The 17,006-nt window shown below is 42.9% G+C and overlaps 1 protein-coding gene across 1 annotated transcript in view; it reads left to right on the top strand.

Moving 5' to 3' along the window:
* Positions 1–5,603: 5,603 nt before the first annotated feature.
* Positions 5,604–17,006, top strand: part of EGLN3 (egl-9 family hypoxia inducible factor 3) — a 29,339-nt gene continuing 17,936 nt past the window's right edge. Inside the window, exon 1 of the mRNA XM_081227807.1 lies at positions 5,604–6,252. Within this exon, the coding sequence (XP_081083933.1) occupies positions 5,896–6,252 (357 nt within the window). The 5' untranslated portion in view covers positions 5,604–5,895. The remainder of the gene's footprint in view (positions 6,253–17,006) is intronic.

Genomic DNA, 17,006 nt, shown 5'->3' with positions numbered 1-17,006 from the left:
GCCACCTGAACCCCCAGATGCCTAGCTGTACAGAGAGGCCTCCCAACGGTGCCACCAGGCCTCAGCCACAGCAACGGGCTTAGCAGTGGGCCAAGCTAAGATGGGAAGAAAGCATGTGCTGTAGGTATCCATTCCTTCCTACCCTGGGGAACCTGGAAGTTTCTGTAGGTGCTAAAGGGCTGAAAAGACAGGCCTGGTATATACTTTCCTGAAAACCCTTTGAACTAATTTCAACTACTGTACAATTTCAACAGGATCCTGGGGTGGGGGGGAAAGGCCATTCAGTAAAAACAAAAGAAATCTGAACACGATAAGGACTTTAGTTAACAATAATGTCACAATATTGGTTCATAAATTGTGACAAATGTAACCATACTAATATCTGATGTCAATAGGGGAAACTGGGTATGCGGCATGTGGGGACTGTATAAATCTTCACAACTTTCCTGTAAATCTACAACTATTCTAAAATAAGGTTATTTTAAATACAGCATATTAAGATGTGAAATTCTAATGAATGAAAACACCTTTGGAAAAAGCTTTATAAAATTAAGCAAAAAAAGTTCCTTAAAATATTCCATATTAATGTAAATTTGACACTGCCGTATTTTTATGATTGGTGCCATGTTTTTAGCCAGAGAGAATGCTTTTTAGACGTTTTCAGCTTAAACAAAAGTTGAATTGGAAAATACTAATGAATATTCCTGATATATCAGACTTCCTAGAACCTGCACACAGCAGAATTTTATCAAAGAGCAATTGAGAGAGGCTTAAACTTGTTCATATGCTTAGAAATAATTAAGAACCAATCAAGTCACATCTTTGCCATCCCCTTAGACTTGGAAAGGAGTAGGATGGCTGGACTCCACAGGGAATGGGACATCATCCGATGCATCTCTCTCTCAACCCAATTCATAGCAGTGAGCTCAAGCATAAGTTCCCTTCAGGCGCTCTCCTCTTGTTTCACCAGCTCCATTTAAATGAAATGGACATCTTGTGTCCTGAGGGGTGAGTCTCGCAATCCAATCCGGTGGACTGAGGTGTGGCTCATTACTGACGACTACTCTCAACAGACTGTACATCGCTGAATGTATGTGGGATTCCCGGAAACACTGCACCATAATTGGAATGGAGCAAGGAGCAAATCCTAATTTGTAGCTTGGAAGGTTACTCCCAATGTAGTCAACTAAATAATTCGTGGTAAATTTTGCTTATTGTCCTTCTACACTAAGTATCAGTAAGGAAACCAAGAGTTAAAATTGTCATTGCAGGTGAACGTGCTATAATTAAGGTTTATAATAAAATAGAGTACTTAAGGGCAAAAACGTTGCTATGTCAAGCAAGTGGCTCAAAATGATCCCCACCCCACCCCCAATCTTACCTCATTTGGAATCTCTTAGATTTTGCCCAGCATTGTTCTTTCTGCTCTCTCACCTGGACAAGTTCCTTAGCCTCTCTACTCCTCATTTTTGTCATCTTCACAATAGTGAAAATAATAATTCCTTGGTGGTGTTAGAAGAATTCATAGAAGTAGTGTTTGTAATACTTTTAGCACAGTGCCTGGAATATATGGTGTTAAAAAAAGTGTTTGATAAATCAAAAAATAAGATCATCCTCGCCCACATTAAAGCCATTCAATGTCATGATAAACCTCTTGATAATATGGCATGGCAAAAACACAGAAAAGAATATTCAGATGCCAGCTTGGAGGGAGGGAAACTCTGGCACAGAAAGATGTTGAAGGGGTGAAAGAAATGTAGATGGTTTTCATCAGAAATAAAAAAGGATGTGATGGAACTCTCCCAAATTACCAGTAAAAATGTAAAATGGTGCAGCTGCTGTGTAAAACAGTGTGGCAGTTCCTCAAAAAATTAAATGTAAAATTACTATATGACCCAGCAATTCCACTCCTAGGTATATACCCAAGAGAACTGAAAGCAGGCACTCAGGTACTTACACATACATGCTCATAACAGCATTACTCACAATAACCAAAAGGTGGAAACAACTCAAATGTCCATTGGCTTATGATAGATAGATAAATGTCATATATCCGTGCAATGGAATATTAGCCATAAAAAGGAACAATACATGGTACAACATGAATGGACCTGGAAAACATTATACTAAGTGAAATACACCAAACATACAAGGTTACATATCCTATGACTCCACTTATAGGGAATATCCAGAAAAGGTGAATCCATAGATACTAAAAGCAGATTGGTGGTTGCCAGGGGCTGGGGAAGTGGGGAGTAACTGCTTACTGGATACAGGGTTTTCTTTTGGAATGGTGAAAATGTTTTGGAACTGGAGAGAGGTGGTGGTTGCATAATACTGTGAATGTACTAAATGCCACTGAATTGCACACTATTTTTGGTGAATTTTACCTCATCCAAAACAAAAACAAAAACAAAAAAACCCACATACGTACATAAACAGGACAAGAGTTGAGTGCTTTCTTGTTGTGGTTGAGAACACAAGAGCATTCCAGGCTTCCTCTTCCACTGACCAGAGATTCCTTTCTTAGGGAAGTTACCTAATGTCCAGCCCCTCTGGGCCCTGGTTTCCTCATCATTAGGAAAATGAAGTTGGACCACCAGTATCCCTTCCGATTCAAATTCCAAGGCAAAGAAATTCAGCTTCCTTCTTTTACCCTCTCTCATCCACATGCTTGAAAAATGACTGCGTCTGTACTGCAGATATACATTGGAAGACAATTTATTGAAATTAAATTACAGGGAAATTAATTTTAGTTATTAACAGGAAAAGTATTTTAATATTTATTGTGATAATGATGCAAATTAATGGGCAAATAACTAGAACAAATGCACTTGAACCATTATCTTGGTGTTTGCCACTCTGATGTTCAGACTCCTCTGAGCCTGTGCATGGCTCCAGCCTGTCTGCACCCCTCGGTGTAATCACACACTGTGCTTTTTGCCAGTCACTGTATCTAAGGCTGCTCTGCCAAATGCAGTGTTGGCAGCCCCGAGTTGATTAGGAGGCCCTTGATTGATTAATAGGTGCCCTTGCCAAGTAGGCAAGAACCAGTCCCTGGTTCTTCTAAGGGATGGTTCTTACGTAGAATACCTTTCTAAGCTGCCCATGCTTTGCAACCAAAGTAATCTAGAACAATTTAAACATTACAGTCACTAAAACTTGCTCATAGACTATTGCTCTGGTTACACCTAAACTAGTTGTAACTTTATTCTAAAATTATGGAAATATTATTTGAATAGTGGGCCAAATTTACCAGTCCTGGGATTTAAAGTCCTGGGTCCACATGTTCATTCTGGGAGGTGGGGATGTAATTTTGTGTATGTTATTGACCACCACCTCCTCCACCTTCTACTGCGGATTTCTGGTCCTCTGTAAATCCCCTAATTATTCCTAGGAGTGTCAGGTGTATTTCCAAAGAACCTTCAGAAAACTTCCAGCCAGCTACCAAGTCTGTCATTTCCCCCCTTTTAAATTCAAGGATATCTACTTCTGAGGTCTACAACAAACCCCGAAGCTGCAAAAAACACAAGCCACTGCCTACCAGGGCCCACATTCAGGCGGCCTCAGACAGTTCTTCTCCTGGTTACTTGTTATCCATGATGCCCCTGAAGGAGATCACTGGATGGGCCAAGGTATTGTGGCTATGCAGGGTTCCCGCACAAGTCGGGGAAGGACCTTCCTCTCTTTTGGTATTGCAGCTCCATTTTACTCCTTGCAGTAAATGAACAGTCCCCAGTCCCTGAACATCCACCATGGCTGGATAGGGAGGCAAAGCCAGGAGACAAATATCCTACAGAATGCCTGACTGCCCCCTTCACTGGCCCCTGAGGTTTTGCTCTGAGCCAGGATGCTCTGCCTGACACTCTCCCAGTGACTTCTCTCTGGGGAAGCTACCCCCCCCCCCAACCCCGTCCCTTCATGCAAATAGACCCTTGGGCAGGCTTTGTACAAGCCCAGACATGCCACAATCCCATGTGGAGGTTGCCATGGCTCAGGGTCAGACACCAGGTTCCCGGTACCTATTTATTAGGCACTTACTATGGGCTACGTGCTGGGGGTCCAAGGATGATGGGCTCCTGTCATCCAGGAGCTGCTGTGGGAATTTAGACGGCAGCTCCTCGATGCTGACCAATCAAGCCGTTACCCCAGTTGGTGCATCTCCTGCCGAAAGGTCATACCAAGGGTGCCCACTATCGCCATCTCGGCAGAGGTCCTCTTCCCTGTATAACTAGGAGTTTCACCAAGTTTCTCATGGACCACTTCTTCAGGTTCTTACTTGATGACCATGCGCCTCTGTCTGCTTCTTTCCATCAGTAGCAGCAGCATGCCTTTCCTGTTCTGCTCTTTGTTCTTGACCCAGACTTCACTCCATTTCTCCTTTCATATTTCTCCTCTCAGATGAAGAAAAGAGAGAGCTATGGGCAGGAGAATAAAAATGTAAACGCTGTGGGGGATTGTGTACAAAATGATACCTGAAAAACCCGTACATTCTCCTTCTTCTTCTTCACAAATGTTAATTGTACTTTTATCTTTTACTCAGTTTATTTAAACTGAAACACAGAAACAGCTTACCCATTTTTTTGTTGTTCAACTTTATATAAGACCTAATGCACTGTAACTTACAACTTAATGTGAGAACTGTACATTCTTTTGTTCAACCTACATGAAGAACCCAAGTGCAAACTTACGTAAAATTAAAAATGTAGAAATGGCTTTGCACGCAATTTATGAATCTTTTTCTCCGGAGTCTGTTCTCTGGTGTTCGGTAGGAAAGGGAATAAAAAAAAAAATTCATTAAGCAATCAGCTTACCTTTGGATAAGTAAAAAGTCTTGTGGGACATACCTGTGTTAGCTGTTACATGAGCATGTGGTGAATTTTGAAGGCAGACCTTCAGAACATCATATTTTAGTAAGAAGCTTGAAAAATAAGTGGATGAAAACATTCAGCAAAGAAAAATACAGTATTTTTAGGATTCAGTGAGATATGACCCAGTATTTCTTCATTGTTCACACCCCCCTTCATTGAGCTCATGGGGCCTTGAACATAGTAGGGGTCAGGGAGGTGCTTGTTAATTTTATTTAAAATTGGATTCCTCCCAGTCTCTCAGTGTCTTTGCACCTCCCGACCTGGGTCAAACAGCAGAGGAAAGGGGAATAAGGCACCAGGTAAAGCTAAAACGAGATCATTGCTGAAATATTTGTTTGTTCCTGGGTTTATTATTTTATTCAAAAGCCTGGGAGGTGACCAGCCTAGAATGTGGCAGTAAACTGTGCTGTTAATCCATTTGCATTTTCAGAGTTGGGATCCAGGTTTTCAAGTTTATTATGGGATTTTATGCAAAACAATATGCAAATCGATAGCATTCTAAAAATGCCCTCTGTTCTACAGCCCCTCTCCTGGTCACAAACAAGGGAGGCTGGAGCCGGGCTCGCCGAGCTCCTTGGGCAAGGGGTAAACCCTGCGGGGTGACGGGCCGGGGGGGGAAGGGCTGTCCCGGAGGCGGTCCTGGGGCGGAGCCTGGGCGGGGCCCGTGACGCGCGGAGTCGGCCTGCTCAGGGGCTGGACCTCAGCCTCTACCCGCCTGGGGCCGCCGCCGCGCCAGTGGTGGCTCCGCGATTCCAAAAGGGGCCCTCCGACTCCTCGCTGGGCCAGTCCGGCGCTGAGTCGTGGAGCCCCGCACAACTACCGCTGGTCCCTGAACGGGATCCCTCCTCTCCAGAGTTGCGAGCAACTTTCCCCTCTCCCTGGCGCCGCTGTGTCTCGGGGACCGTGGCCGCCGCAGGTAGCTGAACTCCGGGCCACTCTCCCTGCGCCTCGGCTGAGCGCGCTCGCAGGTCGCTCTCTCTCCGGGTGCACGCTGGGGGTCCCCGAGCTCGGCTCTGCGGGCGAGATGCCCCTAGGACATATCATGAGGCTGGATCTGGAGAAGATCGCCCTGGAGTATATCGTGCCCTGTCTGCACGAGGTCGGCTTCTGCTACCTGGACAACTTCCTGGGCGAGGTGGTGGGCGACTGTGTCCTGGAGCGAGTCAAGCAGCTGCACTGCAACGGGGCCCTGCGGGACGGCCAGCTGGCCGGGCCCCGCGCCGGCGTCTCCAAGCGGCACCTGCGGGGCGACCAGATCACGTGGATCGGGGGCAACGAGGAAGGCTGCGAGGCCATCAGCTTCCTCTTGTCCCTCATCGACAGGCTGGTCCTGTATTGCGGGAGCCGGCTGGGCAAATACTACGTCAAGGAAAGGTCCAAGGTAGGACGCGCGCGGGTGCCCGGCCGCTGCTGCAGCCCGCGGGGACTGGGGACGTTCGGAGTCCGTTGTCTGTCGCCTTCGCAGGGCTGCAAGCGAACTTTAGTTTTTAACCAAGAAGCAAGAAGTCCGCCTGGTTGCCCCTACACCTCCCACTCCCCCGCCCCACGTTGGGACAGATTATTAGAAACATTATGTGTGGTCCGAGACACGCGAACTCATGATCTTAAATGTCCACTTTCAAGTCACCTAATATTGCCCGTCAGCCCTTCACTGTGTTCAGAGGGGATTCCAGAGTGTGATTTCACAGTGTGGCATTTGCTTTGTGGAGTTTGGCAGGTGTGGGAAGAGTTTGACCTGTGAAGGAGTAAGGCTCGTCATCATCACTTTCTAGTGCTGCCCTTGGCTTTCTGCGCCCAGGACATTATTTGATCATCCACTTGAGTTGAAAATTCTCTCCTGGTGCTGAGCCCCAGCCCCCTTTCCTAACTATCAATTGCTGGGGAAATCCACTGAGAACAACCAGTTAAGTGATCAGAAGAGGGTAGTCAAGTACCTCTGGAAAGAAACCATGTTTTTGTTCAAATGGCCAGCAGTCACTCCCCGGGTGGTAATTTTTCTTGGAAACATTTACAGGTAGATTGGCAGAAATACGGGAACACGGAGTACCATGATGTTGGTGCGTGTACGTTACGTTGGGACAGTCGAGTTACTCAGTCTTTTCTACAAATGATAATCCAGCCAGTTTTTCAGGGCAGTTCTGAGAGTGATTTTGTACCTCTTTTATTGTGGACTGGTCAAGGGGCACTCGGAACTGTAGACAAGTTTTACTTTAACACAGTGAGGCAAAACATAACTAGCGTGAGAAGGAAGGTGAACATTCACCTATGCACTACTCTGTCACACTGTATGTAGTATTCCTCAATTTAAGATTGATCCTGTGATAAAACATACCATTGTTGTCTCATTTGTCCCATAAACCAAGAGGAATACTTTTAATAAAGGGCAAGTGGTAAAGACTGGAAGTGTATAGAAATGAAGGGGTTGGATTGGGCGAGTGGAATAGAGAAGAGATTGCTGTATACCTTTCAAGCCAGGAAGACATGGTTAGAATATCTGAAAGCACTGTTTTTAATAGAATGCAAATAAAGTAAATCTTAGAAGAAAATGCTGCTTCCTAAATTTTACTTTGATTAGGGGAAAATTCAGTTAGCCGGACTCTGGAGAAGATTGATGGTAAAGTGTTTCTTTACTCTTGTTGCATCGTTTTGGTGATGGAGTAGAAAGCCATTTGTCTTGATTAGTTTTGGTTTTGCACTTGTTTTGTAAATGACCGCGCCTTTGGGATGGGGTCAGGAGGGGACCAGCTATCCTCAGTGTTGAAGAGGTGCACATAGCTTCAACCTAGAACAGCAGGTGGCTTCTTATCAGTTTTTTAGAGTTTCTTTTAAATTTTGGTGTTAGGAAATTCACCCCTAGCACTCTAGGAACAGAATTTGCTCTGCGGGAGGGAGATCAGAATTTGTTGATAGAAAGAGGTCACTTACATTTGAAAGTTAAGTTTTTATTGGTTTTTGTTCTTATTTTAGCTTTGACTTAATGGACAATGGTAGGGTTTTAGGCTAGAATTTAACTCCACAAATTGAATGAAAAACATTGTGTACGTCTGGGTAAGGAAAAATAAAAGATCTCTAGATATGATGTTTCAATTATGGATTATCATCTGGGTAGAACAAATAACTTTTCAGTTAACCCTTTCAGAAGGTGACTGTGAATTGAAAAGAGAAAATTCATCTTTTGTCCACTGAAGAGGCATCTGCCCGTACCTTGATTTCCAGCTTTCCTTTAGCGGTTTGGCAGAAAGTTCTTTATTTCTGCCCTTTAGAAAAATCACCTCCAAATTGGGATATTCCTTGGCCAGCTGAAACCAAATGTAAACCAGGCTTGAGCAAACAATTATTATGCGTACTCAAAAAAAAAAAAAGTTTGGTTTGTTTGTATAAAGAAGTCTCCTTAGTGATGTCTTTTAGCCCTGGGTCTCTTACTTGAAGTTCATTATTAAAGCATTGTAGAAACACATTCTATTTCTATATGATTTATATTAGTTCCACCTTAATTTAACCTTATTTGCTTCTCTTCCCTCAACTGAGTGCCTTACTCTGTGCTGTTTCCCAGAGTAGTGATATAGACCCAGTTTCCTGCTCCATCCTCGAAGCAGGTATTCAGTAAAAACTAAATTATTAAAAGGTAGAATTTGTACATTTATTTTAAACATTTATTTGTAACTTTTTATTATGGAAAATTTCAAACATATATAAATGTAGAGAGGCTAGTATAATGAGCTCCTACCACCCATTTTCAACAATTGCCAATATATACATTTACATATTTTAGACCAGTTTTTTTTAAGGTACTTTACATTTCTTGGTGTTATGCTTGTTAATCCTAATGAAATACTTTTTTCCCTGAACTTTTAAAGGTCATTGAAGAAGGTAATAATTCTCTTTATCTCAATGAAACAATTGCAGAGGCATTGGAAATAGAATAGGAATATAGTGGGCCTAAAATTGAAATTGTGGAAGGGTATGGAAAGAAATATTAAAGTGTTCCCCTCCCTGCCACAAAAGGTGTTAACTGATCAGAATTTATCTACCTCCGCTTTGTTGGAGAAAAATCCAAGGGTGCTGAAGACTCTGGGGCAGATGTTTCTATGATATACAGCAGTATGGTGCCCCCTAACTTCAAGCACAATCATTGCTTTCAGGCTATGAAAAGATTTCTTATCTGTTACTCCCTATTGGAGAACTTAGATCATATCCAAGATAAATATTGGTCCTCATTTGCTCCTTTTGCTTTGGCTGCCTAGATCTTGGACATGGCTGTTTTCCAGAGAATGTGTAATTTATAGAACCCAGAGTGCTTCTGCTTGCAGCAGAAGTTAGTAACTCTAATAATAATAACTACCTTTTAATGAGCCGTTGGCTCCGTCTGGTACTGTGCTAAGCACTTTTCAGACACCGTCTGACAGTCTTCAGAACCATAATCTTTGGCAAATTGAGTAATTAAATCATTTGTCCAAGGACACGAAGTCAGCAGTAAATGCAGTTTGTCATAGGGGTTAGGGTCTTGGACTTGGGGTGACTAACCTTGTGGCCACAGGTAAGTTGCACAGTTTTTACCAAGTGTGAAATGAGAGAGAATACCTTAAAGCTTTGGCGGGGGAAGGAGCATGAAATAAGACAGTGTACATAAAATTCTTAGCAGAATTCTGAGCCTTCATAAGTGTTCTAAGGAGAGATTTGGGAGTCTAACCCAGGTCTGTCTGAGCCCAGAGTTTGTGTTTTTGACTCTTAGGTTCCTACTTACCCTCCTTTCCTTCCCTCAGCAAATGTTCACTCAGCATGGGGTACTGTGCAGGGGTGGGGACACAAAGGTGGACAGGCATCATCCCTGCCCCCTAGAACTTACATTCACGTGTACTTTTGAACTGTAGGATCCTCTAGCCCACACTTGATTATTCTCAAGCTTAAAAAAGAAAAAAGACAAAACCCAAACATTGAAGTGGGTCAGTTAAGTACATTTGAAGAAGAGAATGGAATGCTGTGCTAATGTTTTCCTACTGTTATTTGCAGGAAAAGCATTTGTTAACCAGCTTGGTTGTTAGGATCCCCAACTGGAGTAGCTGTGGCTGATAGGGTTACGGGGGTTGTGTTATGAATCAGCAGGTCAGTCCTCCCCTGGAAACTGTACATAGAAATGATGAAACAGCAGTAAGTTGTAGATAACAGAAAATATGTTACAAATGGTGGATTTGTTCCTTTGCTGCTAGAGCAAGAAGTTTTGACCCTTCCTTCTCCTGTGATATCAGGAATATTCATGACTCGATGGAGCTTAGCATGGTTGTAAACTACTTTAGACAAACCTGGGGTAATGAATTTCAAAGATCAGGATCTCTCTCAGGACCCAAGTGCAGGAAATGCAACGGGTTCACAGAAGCCTGAAGCCATGAACTAGGAACTAGAAAGTCCTTAACTTCCAGGAGAGCTGGTGTGTTAGTTCTTTTCTCTGGTGCTCTGTGGCCTCCATCTTTGCTTCTCTGCTTGTACTCTTTATTTCTAGCCCTCTCTACCTTCTATGCAGCTTTTGCTGCTTTTCCATGCGCACAGCTCAAGATGGCTATCCCACAGTGGCCATCTCAGCCTCAGTTTGAGTTCAACAGAGACTTGACTAACATTCTAGAATCCCTGTTTTCATCCCCTGAGAGAGGACCTGTCAACCTTGGGTGGGGATGGTTTGGGAGGGCATGTGGAATCATACATCACAAATACAGTTGCCAGGGTCCATGAGAGGTGCAGTTCTTAGAGCATGGGGTTTGGGGACTAGGCATCATACATGGTGTCTCTGCAATTAAAATCTTAAAAATTTATCTGTGAATAAGGTATTTTAGAGCTTCCCTGGTGGCGCAGTGGTTAAGAATCCGCCTGCCAATGCAGGCGACACGGGTTCGAGCCCTGGTCCGGGAAGATCCCACATGCCGCGTAGCGACTAAGCCCACGCACCGCATCTACTGAAGCCCACGTGCCGCATCTACTGAAGCCCACGCGCCGCATCTACTGAAGCCCGCACGCTCTAGAGCCCGTGCTCTGCAACAAGAGAAGCCACCGTCATGAGAAGCCTGTGCACCACAACAAAGAGTAGACCCTGCTCGCTGCAACTAGAGAAAGCCCACGCACAGCAATGAAGACCCAACGCAGCCAAAAATTAATTAATTAATTTAAAAAAATAAGTTATTTTAGGGGGAGGAGGCACTGAGTTTGAAGCACTGGAACATCTTTCTATAAGGATGTGAGGATTCTTAATAAAAGGTTTTGTACAGCCTCAGTGACAGTGAAGCAAGTTTCTCCATAGGGTGAGTTTTCATAGTGTTCTTTGTCTATTTTGTTGAATGACACTTGGGAACAAAGAAAAGAAGGTGCATATGTGTGTTTCCTTTATAATTTCTTTTGTTCAATTTTGGGCCACTGGCCACTCCACTACGACCTTGTCTGCTTGCAGTGAAGCGGGAAATCAGGGGGTATCAATTTAATTTATTCTTTCACAAATCATTAAATGCCTTGAACTGCGGTAGATCTGTACATGGATGGGAGAAAGGAGGTGGAAAGGGATGATAAAAGCACCTAAAGAAGTAAGCTGAAAGTTGAGTGGCGTGAAATGGTTGTCACCAACTTTGTTTTCTCTTTTTCTGGTTAAACAGACCAGTTTTACACTGATAAGTCATTTTTGTTTCTCTTCTTTGGGCTTTGTCCAATTTCTCTCTTTACTTAACATGAAGTGACTAAAATAAGTGACCAAAACTATTAGGACTTCAATAATAAAGGTTTTTGGAGCTAGGGAGGTATCAGAAATTACATTTGTCCAATTCCTCAATCATTCAGCAATTAGGTGGTTTTTGTATTTGGAGAGATGAGGTCTTGCATAGGCCCTTGAGAAGAGATTGGAGTAGGTCTTGGGCTTGAGCAAAGTGCTTTAATAGAGAAGGGGCTACCTTGGTTGGGGTTGCTTCATAAGTCAGGTGGACTGGGAGACACGGTCGGTAGGTTAAGTCAGCTGCATTAGTGTCTTATTTGGGAAATTTTTTTTTTTAAGGAAAAGAAAAAAGTTGCTCTACTTTATTAACTATTTTAAGCTCAAGAAAACTAGGGCTAGGATGTAGCCTCTTAAAATCAATCATGGTCTTTAATTTACCAGGAATATCTTAAAACAGTTGCTTATCTCATTTGTCCATCTGGCTCTTTTTTTGAAGAAATTAGAATATGTTCACCATTTTCAGAATTATTTATGTGGAAAATAGGTTTTAAAATTCAGGTGGCCAGTGGTTTATAATTTTTAAGTATAATTCTGACTTAAAATTGATTAGCACCCATCCTTAGGTGGGAATTAAGTAGCCAATCTGTGCATTCGACTTGTGGGTGTCATGAATTATTTCCCTTTGTGACCTTACTCAGCTCAAGCAAAATTTGTAAATTCTTCCCTGATTCCCAACTCTGGCTAGAAAAATTTCAGATTTTATAAATAACAAGCAGTCTTGGAGTTGCGTGTTACAACTCTATACTGAAAATGCACCGTGTCTGGGAGACTTCTCTGATGAGCTTAAAACTGGGGGTGGAGTTTAACCCATGATAAGCAGGGCGCATCTGAGAAGCATCCTAGCACTTGAGGATAAAGTTCAGAGGGCATCTCGCCTTTGGACCATGTTTGCTCAGTTTGGCAAGACCTCTGATTTTGACTTGCCTTTGTGGCCTCCAGTAAATTAAATGACAGTTTGACCCATGTCTACTGAACACCAAGGAGCAGCTTGCAGGTTAGCACTATGGAGAAGGTTATTAACTCTTTGTTAATTATTATAGCTACAGACTTGATAATTCCTTTGCAGCAGCACTTTGTAGCTGTTAAATAATATTGCTCTAAGAAATGAGTGTCATTTTTCTCCAATGTTTGTCAAATGCACATGTTCTGACAGTAATGATAGTTCAGATGTATTCTGCTAGGCAACTGCCAGGGGTGCCCAGTGGGTAGCTGAATCCAGAGACACTGGAATTGTAAATTCGACAGACAAATCATTTTATGATGCCAGACTAAGGAATTTGGCTTTGGCAGATTGCCAGGAGCCGTTGATTTGGCTCAGATTCAGAACTATGTGTCTGTTTGCCAAGCAAGATTAGTTAGCTTGGTTCTTTATACATAGAAATTTGTACCCTGTTTCCCTCGATTATTTCAATCTTAAACCAATATGGCTCTTACCTTAATTTTGTATCTTCTTTTCATATTGATTTGTAGGTGAGTCCCTATTCTTGTTTTTGGTGAGCTGGTAGTGACTGAGTGTCATATTTTTTACCCCCTGCCTCTGCCCAGTCCCAGCCTTACAGACCCATGGGTTTGCTGCTGTGTAATGCAGGCTTTCATGTCTTGTGTTGGTTTCATTTGGTTCCTGCTTACTGAGTGTCCTCCATGTTCAGTACAATGTTAATACCTCCTAAGTCAAACCAATTTTATTTTAATTTTTTATTTTTATACAATTTTTTTTTTTTTTTTTTTTTTTGCAGTATGCGGGCCTCTCACTGTTGTGGCCTCTCCCGTTGCGGAGCACAGGCTCCGGACGCGCAGGCTCAGCGGCCATGGCTCACGGGCCCAGCCACTCCGTGGCATGTGGGATCTTCCCGGACTGGGGCACGAACCCGTGTCCCCTGCGTCGGCAGGCGGACTCTCAACCACTGTGCCACCAGGGAAGCCCTTTATTTTTATACAATTTTTAAAGGTTACTTTCCATTTACAGTTACTACGAAATATTGGCTGTATTCCCCGTGTTGTACAATGTGTCCTTGAACCTGTCTTACACCCAATAGTTTGTACCTCCTACTCCCCCACTACCATTTTGGCCCTGCCCCCCTCCCCGCTGGTGACCACTAGTTTGTTCTCTGTATCTGTGAGTCTGCTTCTGTTTTGTTATATTTGTCCATTTGTTGTATTTTTTAGATTTCACATACAAGTGATTCATACGGTATTTGTCTTTTTCCATCTGACTTATCTCACTTAGCATAATCCCCTCCAAGTCCATCCATGTTGCTGCAAATGGCAAAACTTCGTTCATTGTTATGGCCGAGTAGTATTCCGTTGTATATATACCACATCTTCTTTATCCATTCATCTGTGGATGGACAGTTGGGTTGCTTCCATATATTGGCTGTTGTAAAGAATGCTGCTATGAACATTGAGGTTCATGTATCTTTTCAAAGTAGTGTTTTCATTTTCTTTGGATATATACCCAGGAGTGGAATTGCTGGGTCATATGGTAGTTCTATTTTCAGTCAAACCAATTTTTCATTCTTTAGGAGATGCAATGATCACCGTTTCTCAAGTTCTGGAGTAAATGTACCTATCTCATATTAACTCTTATTTTTGTTTCCAAAATGAAGCCAAAATAATATCACCATATAAAAATAATTCCAAAATACAGAGATTCAAAGAATATGATAGTAGTCTTGATTATTTGCCAGTGGGAAGAAGACAAATGGAAAAACACAATTCCAGGTGTCAGTGACATCTAGTTTTGGTTCTCTTAGGGCAACTGGAAGTTGTTTTGAAGTATTCAGGATAATACTCTTCTTTCTGAGCATTGCTTGGAAGTAAAGAGGCACTGTTTTAAACAGTCTGAACATCTGGGGGGAGCTTGCTCTGTGTTCTCCAGACAAATAGATCACAGATCCTGCCTGTGCCCCTCCCTCCACATCCCCTCCCAGTTCTACTTATCTGTCTAGTCAAACCTGAGGGACTATTACTTAGAAATCTCAATACCCCACACAAAGTTGGCAATGAGTCTTTCTTTTTTTTTTGGATGGCTTCTTTCCTATTTATATTGTTTTGCAGTTTAATTTGATTGTTTGGAGTAGGTAAACAAAACTGTTTTAAACGTTGAAGGTTCATTCAGGAATGTGCAATATTATTGGTCAAAATTTGGCTGTTTTGTGCTGTTTTGGCTTTTTGAGGGTTTTTTTTAGGCTCCCTGTGGAACCTTAAGTTTTGTCTTTTTTTAAAAAACTAACTTTTTTTCTCTTTCACAGTAGAAATCCTTGAGGAGGGAAGTATTTTAAAGATACCTACTTTAATCAGAAATCACCTACCTTGGGCTTCCCTGGTGGCGCAGTGGTTGAGAGTCCGCCTGCCGATGCAGGGCACATGGGTTCGTGTCCCGGTCCGGGAGGATCCCACATGCCGCGGAGCGGCTGGGCCCGTGAGACATGGCCGTTGAGCCTGCGCGTCCGGAGCCTGTGCTCCGCAACGGGAGAGGCCACAACAGTGAGAGGCCCGCGTACCGCAAAAAAAAAAAAAAAGAAAGAAAGAAACCACCTGTCCTTGGTTCTTGTTCTCCTTGTGATCCACTTTTTTTTCTTTTTTTTTTTCTTGGTACGCGGGCCTCTCACTGCTGTGGCCTCTACCGTTGCGGAGCACAGGCGCTGGACACGCAGGCTCAGCGGCCATGGCCCACGGGCCCAGCCACTCCACAGCATGTGGGATCTTCCCGGACCGGGGCACGAACCCGTGTCCCCTGCATCGGCAGGCGGACTCTCAACCACTGCGCCACCAGGGAAGCCCTTGTGATCCATTTTAATGAGCTTTGCCAGTGTTAAGCAGTGTAAAACCCAACGTTAATCAAGCAGTCTCCATGCTTAAAAAAGCAAAAACAAAAACACACCCAACTGTGCTCTCTCCCCATTGTCCACGGTATATGCTGTGAATTTAACGTGCCATTTAAGGCCCTCCACGTCTGACCCCATCTGACCTTTCTACATTTAATCTCCCGCTGGCAGCCTTCCTTCCCTCCGGATCCCTGAAGTGCTAGAAACGGATTTGCCGGGCAAACCAAGTTTCCCCATTGTCTTCTCCTCAAAAATCCATCCTCCTGCCTTCTCCGTGAAGTTCCCTTCTGCTTCCTAGAACTCTGTGGGTGGCTCAACCCGGGCCACCCCAGTACATTTATTTCTTTGCTGCTTACCCTGCCCGCCCCTCATTTACCTATAAATTCTTTGAAGGCAGAGACTATTAAGCTTGATATATATTTTTAGTGCCTCCAGTAGTCCTTTACTGTTGACTTAATTTCATCTTTAAAAGGAACTTCGATTTTAAGATGTCAGGGTGTCAAAAAAAAAAGCTATAAATATATATATATATATATTTTAGAAATTTCATGTAATGTCTGAAACATTTATATTAACATATTTCCATACAAATAACCCAAAGAAAGTTTAGTATTGTTTGTTTATTTGTTTGTTTGGTTTTTTATATTGTAGGTTCTTATTAGTCATCAGTTTTATACACATCAGTGTATACATGTCAATCCCAGTCTCCCAGTTCAGCACACCACCATCCCCACCCCACTGCGTTTTTTCCCCCTTGGTGTCCGTACATTTGTTCTCTACATCTGTGTCTCAGCTTCTACCCTGCAAACCGGTTCATCTGTACCATTTTTCTAGGTTCCACATACATGCATTAACATACGATATTTGTTTTTCTTTCTGACTTACTTCACTCTGTATGACAGTGTCTAGATCCATCCACGTCTCAACAAATGACTCAATTTCGTTCCTTTTAAAGGCTGAGTATATATGTACCACATTCCATTGTATATATGTACCACAACTTCTTTATCCATTCGTGCTATAAATATTTTGTTATGCCAAAAAAGAAAAAAGAGAAAGAAAGGTTTTACAACTTCTTCCCTAATTTGATGCTAAAGGGTTTAACTATTACATTAACAGGCTGTGAGGGACCATCTCAAAGGAGGGACTTTGGCTTTGTAAGGTTTTTTTTTTTCTTAGTTCTGATACTCTATGCTTGGCCCTAGAAAGTTCCAAGTCACATCAGATCCTGGCAGCTCATACTTAGAGGTCTGCCTCAGAGAAGCCCGGGACCACGAGGCTAGGAGCCTGGCTTCTGGTCCTTGCTCAGACCCTGGCAGGCAGCATCTCAGGACCTTAATCTCCACTTCTTTAGGAACAAGGTCGATTTTTATTTTTATATTTGAACTTAATTTGGTCAGTACCTTATTAGGCACTGGGGTGGACATTTTACATTTTATTTTGTCTCACTGTGATCTTTGGCAAGTCAGTTCTCTGAGCCTCACTCTCATCTATAACATGGGTACAATAATATAAATCTACCTCCATATGATAAGGAATTCAATGAAAATTGAGACTATAATT

This window comes from Mesoplodon bidens (assembly GCF_964165515.1).
Source record: "Mesoplodon bidens genome assembly, chromosome: 3".
In the NCBI taxonomy this organism is placed as follows: domain Eukaryota; kingdom Metazoa; phylum Chordata; class Mammalia; order Artiodactyla; family Ziphiidae; genus Mesoplodon; species Mesoplodon bidens.
The sequence above is the reverse complement of the archived record's forward strand: the minus strand, read 5'-3'. Positions and strand labels throughout refer to the sequence as shown.